The 5697-nt window shown below is 53.5% G+C and overlaps 1 protein-coding gene across 1 annotated transcript; it reads left to right on the top strand.

Moving 5' to 3' along the window:
• Positions 1–113: 113 nt before the first annotated feature.
• ETH_00023435 (Regulator of chromosome condensation family protein, related) lies at positions 114–5514 on the top strand (the record flags this gene model as incomplete). Its single annotated transcript, XM_013380426.1, has 12 exons — positions 114–228; positions 1372–1508; positions 2107–2267; positions 2583–2858; positions 2898–3126; positions 3379–3651; positions 3875–3924; positions 4143–4293; positions 4512–4626; positions 4854–4947; positions 5037–5113; positions 5196–5514. Coding segments are annotated over 12 exons (1997 nt in total), but the record flags the coding sequence as incomplete, so codon positions are not given.
• Positions 5515–5697: the final 183 nt, after the last annotated feature.

Below are 5697 nucleotides of genomic sequence, written 5' to 3'. Positions count from 1 at the left end.
TCGCCGGGCCCAACTACAGCGCATGCATCACTGCGGGCCTCGGCGACGCTGCTGCTGCTGCTGCTGCTGCTGCTGCTGCTGCGGAGGACGTGCTGCAGGCCGGAGACCTTTGGATGTGGGGCGCAGCAGACAGCGGCAAACTCGGACTTGGAGAACAAGTCCTCGGCGGCGCCGTCACTGTCCCCCACGTCGTGTCTCTCCCCGCAGCTGTCTCCAAACTCGCCCTCGGTCCGAAGCGCCAAACCCTTTTTTAGGGTTTGCACGCCTCTTCTCCTGCCTTTCTCGTCCCTCTTTCTCCGTTCAGTGCCTTTCTTGCTTTGCCTTTTCCCCTTTTCAGGGTTTTCCGCAACCTTTCTTTTCCCCATTTTTGTTGCTTTTAATGGCTTCCTTGCCTTTTCCTTTTCCCCTTTTTAGGGTTTTTCGCAACTCTTCTTTTCTCTCCTTTTAATATCTTTTATGCCTTTTCTTTCTCTTTTTTTTAATATCTTTCGTGCCTTTCTTTCTTTTTGGGATATTTCTTGGCCTTGTTTCTATTCTTTTGGGCTCCCTTTTGTCTCCTTTTTGTCTCCCTTCTGTATTCTTTCCTCTTTTCCTTTTTTTCCTTTTTTCTCCCTTTTATCTCCTTTTGTCTCCTGTGTCCTCTCATGTGTCTCCTTTTGTCTCTTTTTCGATTCTTTTTTTTGCCTCCTACTGTCTCGTTTCTTGCCTCAGATTGTCCCCCGTATTTGACCCCACATTTGTCTTTTCATTTTCCCTTTATTTGTCTCCTTCATCTTTTTATTTCTCGCCTAAAAGTGTCTCCTTTTGCCCCCCAATTATCTTTTTTTGTCCCTTTATTTGTCCCTTAAATGCCTTTGTTTGTCTCCTTCTTTGTCCTCATTTCTGCCCCTTTTTGTCTCCTTTTTTGTCTCCTTTTTCGCCTCAATTTTCCCCCAACCACAACATCTTTCGAAGTCCCTCTATAGCCCCTCAAAAACCACTTAAGATTGCTTCAAAAGTGTCTCCTTTTGCCTCCTTCTGTCTGCTTTCCCCGCTCATTTCTCCCCCTTTTTGTCTCCTTTTTGTCTCCCTTTTCCTTCTCAACTTGCCCCCCCAACCACCCTTCAAATTCCCCTTCAAATTCCCTCCGTTGTTCTCCAAAAAGCGTCAAAAAATGGTTCAAAAGTGTCTCCTTGTGTCTCCTTTTGTCTCCTTTTGTCTCCTTTCCCCGCTCATTTCTCCCCCTTTTTGTCTCCTTTTTGTCTCCTTTTTTCTTCTCAACTTGCCCCCCAAATGCCCCTCAAAGTCCCCTCCAAACGCCCGCCGTTTCTCCTTCAAAAGCGTCAAAAAAGGCTCCAAAAGTGTCTCCTTTTGTCTCCTTTGCCGCTCCAGGGCAAAGCCACGTGCTGGCCTTGACTGCGAGGGGTCTCCTTTACTCCTGGGGCGCCGGCTTCTACGGCCGCCTCGGCCTCGGCTCCACAGCCAACGTCTACACCCCCGCCAGAGTCAACTTCCCCACGCCCGTCAAAGTCCGCTGCTGCTGCTGCTGCTGCTGCTGCTGCTGCTGCTGGTTATGCTGCTGCTGCTGCTGGTTATGCTGCTGGTTGTGCTGCTAGTTGTGCTGCTGATTATGCTGCTCGGCTCCACAGCCAACGTCTACACCCCCGCCAGAGTCACCTTCCCCACGCCTGTCAAAGTCCGCTGCTGCTGCTGCTGCTGCTGCTGGTTATGCTGCTGCTGCTGCTGGTTATGCTGCTGGTTATGCTGCTGGTTGTGCTGCTCGGCTCCACAGCCACCGTCTACACCCCCGCCAGAGTCAACTTCCCCACACCCGTCAAAGTCCGCTGCTGCTGCTGCCGCTTATGCTGCTGCTGCTGGTTATGCTGCTGGTTATGCTGCTAGTTGTGCTGCTAGTTGTGCTGCTGCTGCTGCTGCTGCTGGTTATGCTGCTGCTGCTGGTTATGCTGCTGCTGGTTATGCTGCTGGTTATGCTGCTGGTTATGCTGCTGATTATGTTGCTGGTTATGCTGCTGGTTATGCTGCTGCTGCTGCTGCTGCTGCTGCTGCTGGTTATGTTGCTGGTTATGCTGCTAGTTGTGCTGCTGATTATGCTGCTCGGCTCCACAGCCAACGTCTACGCACCCGCCAGAGCCTTCCCCACACACGTCAAAGTCCGCTGCTGCTGCTGCTGCTGCTGCTGCTGCCGATTATGATGACTATGCTGCTGCTGATTATGCTGATTCTGGTGATGCTGCTGCTGCTGACTATGATTCGGTTATGATGATGGTGTGGGTGGTGCTGCCGCTGCCGCTGCTGCTGCTGTTGCTGCAGCGAAGAGGGACAACCGCAGCAGCAGCAGCAGCAGCAGCAGCAGCAGGCATTGGCTAGCTGTCGCCTTCTGCCTTTGTCTCTTCGAATGATAAAAATTCCTTTCTTTTCTCCTTCCCTTTCATCTCGCCTATCTCCTTTTCCCTGAGTCTCCTGTGTGTCCCCCGCACCACTTTGTCTCCTTTTTCTTTAATTTCTCTTCTTTTCGTCTCGTTTTTTCTGCATTTTCCCCCTTTATCTGCTGCAAAAGAAACAAAAGCAATTAAATCCTGAAGGCCCTTCAAAGTCCCTTCAAAGGCCTCAAAAATCCCGAAAGTTCGCTGTCCCCGTGTCTCCAGGTGCGGCAAATTGCTGCGGGGGCCTCCGTGTCTCTGTGTCTCTCTGCTGCTGGAGACCTCTGGGTGTGGGGCCGCAGCAGCAGCCTTTGCTGCAGCCAACACATTTTGTCTCCGAAGCTTTTTGTGCAAATTGAGGGCCCCCAGGGGCCCCCCAGGCTCACCTCCGTCGCTGCATGCGGAGACCACTGCCTCGCCGTCACCGAAGACGGCCGCGTAGGGTTTAGGGTTTAGGGTTTAGGGTTTGAGCTGCAGGAATGGGGAACTCTACGCGTGGGGCTGCACGGGGAGCGGGCGGCTGGGTGTGGGGTGGCGTCGGAAGCAGCTGCAGCAAACCCCCGCAATGGTAATCCCTAATTGGGCGGATCCAAGTGTCTCCTCAGCAGCAGCAGCAGCAGCAGCGGCAGCAGAAGACACCGGCTTCCAGTACCCCGCGGACTTGCAGGACGCAGCAGCAGCAGCAGACAGAATCCACCTTGACCCCGTACGAACGCTGCAAACCCAGTCCAAACCCTAAACCCTAAACCCTAGGCACTAAACCCTAAACGCTAGGCCCTCAAATCTCGGCCCTAAACCCTAGACCCTACCTAGATCATAGGGCAGGCGCGCCCAAGGCGCAGCGGCGTGCGTGCAGGCCTGCTCCTGAAGAAGCACCAGGTGCTTAGGGTTTAGGGTTTAGGGTTTAGGGTTTAGAGTTTAGGGTTTGCAGCTGCGTCGTTGCTGCGGGGGGTTTCAGACTTTGAGCGAAGCGGCGGTGCAGAGTTTCCTGTCGCGGCTAGGGTTTGCTGCTGCTTCGAGCAGCAGCAGCAGCAGCAGCAGCATGGTGGGCTCGCTGTGGCCCGCGCTGCAGCAGCTGCTGCAGCAGGAAGAATTCGAAACTCGCCCAGACTTTCTTTTGTCTCTCGAAGACTCTCTTGTCTCCATTTTAAACAGAGACATTAACGAGCTGCTGCAGCTAGGAGACAGGGAAAAAGAACTCAAGCAGCTCGAAACCCACTACCAAACCCTCGTCAGCGCCCCAAACCCTAAACCCTAAACCCTAAACCCTAAGCCCTAAACCCTAAGCTTGTCGCTGTTGATGAGGGATCTTCACAGGAGACGCTTTGTTGTTTGCCTGCGAGTTCTGAATGCAGAAGGGTCCAACAGAGGCCCTGCTTTTGGGTTTAGGGTTTAGGGTTTAGGGTTTAGGGTTTAGGGTTTAGGGTTTAGGGGTTGGGTTTTCCATGCTGCAGCTAATCGGAGTTGCTGCGCGAGCGCGTTGTGCTTTGGCGAATACTGCGGAGTGCGTCCCTCAATTCGCAAACCCTGAACCCTAGACCTCAAACGCTAAACCGTAAACCCTAAACCCTAAACCCTAATCTGCGAAGCCCCAGCCTGCTGCTGCATTATCCAAGGTGGCAAAGGCGTCACGGCTTGAAACTGAACCCCTCGGGCTCCTGTTGCAAGGTCTAGCGCTCAGGACTTAGGGATTAGGGTTTAGGGTTTAGGGTTTGGACGCAGCAACAAAACCCCCGAGGAGCTGCAGTCGAAGCTGCCTGCGGTGGAGCCCCTGGCTTTTATTCTGCAGCAGCAGCCAGCCTATTTGCTGCGTCTGTTGTTTTCCGTCAATTTGAAAACAGAGAGAGAAGTGGTGCTGAGAGTCACCGAGCAAGTAAACCCTAAACCCTAAACCCTAAACCCTAAACCCTAAATCCTTTGCTGTCGCGGCACTGCACTTCCAGCCGTGAAGCGCAGCTCACAGGAACGGCTATCAAGAGGAAGCTCAAAAGAGCGCTGCTGGCGAGCTCTTTCGTCTGGGGCTTAGGGTTTAGGGTTTAGGGTTTAGGGTTTAGGGTTTAGAGTTTAGGGTTTAGGGTTTGTGGCTGGCAGGTATACATGGAGCTGGATGACAGGCGCATTGGGGGCCTCTTTTGCTGCTTGATGAGAGCCGTGGCGAGGCAAGAAGTTGCAGAAGTTCCGGACCTTATGTCTTGCATGGACCCTGGTAGGGTTTAGGGTTTAGGGTTTAGGGTTTAGGGTTTAGGGTTTAGGGTTTAGGGTTTTGGAGTGGGGATTTGGACGCTGGTTTCAGGGTTATGGGAATCATTATGTGGTCGTAACACTGAAAGTCACCAAATGGTGAGGCCTCAAAGTAAGGAACCTGAAGTTTGGGCTTTGGGGTTTAGGGTTTAGGGTTTAGGGTTTAGTGTTTAGGGTTTAGGGTTTGCTCAGGGACCTCAAATTTGATGGAGCTTCTGAGGATGTACGCGCTGCGAGGCTTCAGGGCTCTCTTTTGCAACGCCTTGCTGGACTTGCGAAACCCCAAGTAAGTTTTGGTTTGTCCCAAACCCTAAACCCCAAACCCTAAACCCCATACCCTAAACCCTAAACCCTAGGGGCTGTGCTTTGCCGCAGCTCCTTTGCCACGCGTGCCTCTCGACTTGGAAACGTGGACGTGTACTACAACATCGACGAGTTGCTTCCCAAGCACGGTGAGCTAGGGTTTAGGGAGTAGGGTTTAGGGTTTGGGCTGCTGGCCAAGGGTTTGGGGTTTAGGGTTTAGGGTTTGCGCAGGGCTGGAGAAAATCGAAGACGCCTCCAAGAGCCAACAAGAAGCAATCCGGAGCGAGTTTCACCTAGGGTTTGAGGCTCTGCAGGAGCTGCTGCTGTCGGGGCTGGTGGGGCTGCTGCAGCAGCAGCTGCTGCTGCTTCCTGTTGCAGTGCAGCGGCTGCTGCTGCAAACCTCCCTTTTTGTCTACGCCCGCGGCTTCGCACTAGACCCTGAACTGCTGCAACTGGGGATCGACTTTTGCTACACGATCCCAGTAGTTAAGCTGGTGTTGAATGGGCTCTTCGAGCCCCTTTTGGCCGACCCTGACGAGTTCTGCAGTGCGCAAACCCTAAACCCTAAACCCTAAACCCTAAACCCTAGTTGCTTCGCCCTCCGCCCTGGACGCCAGCTAGGGGAGCCGAGGCCCAGACGCTGAACCCTAAACCCTAAACCCTCGCCGTGAGAGCCGCCCGCGGCCCTGAGCGTCGGGCCCGCAGTCTTGCTAGGCAAGATAAACCCTAAACC

The sequence above is a fragment of the Eimeria tenella genome, genomic scaffold (genome assembly GCF_000499545.2).
Source record: "Eimeria tenella Houghton genomic scaffold, Eth_scaff612, whole genome shotgun sequence".
Taxonomy (NCBI): Eukaryota; Apicomplexa; class Conoidasida; order Eucoccidiorida; family Eimeriidae; genus Eimeria; species Eimeria tenella.
This window is presented reverse-complemented; position numbering and strand designations above follow the sequence as displayed.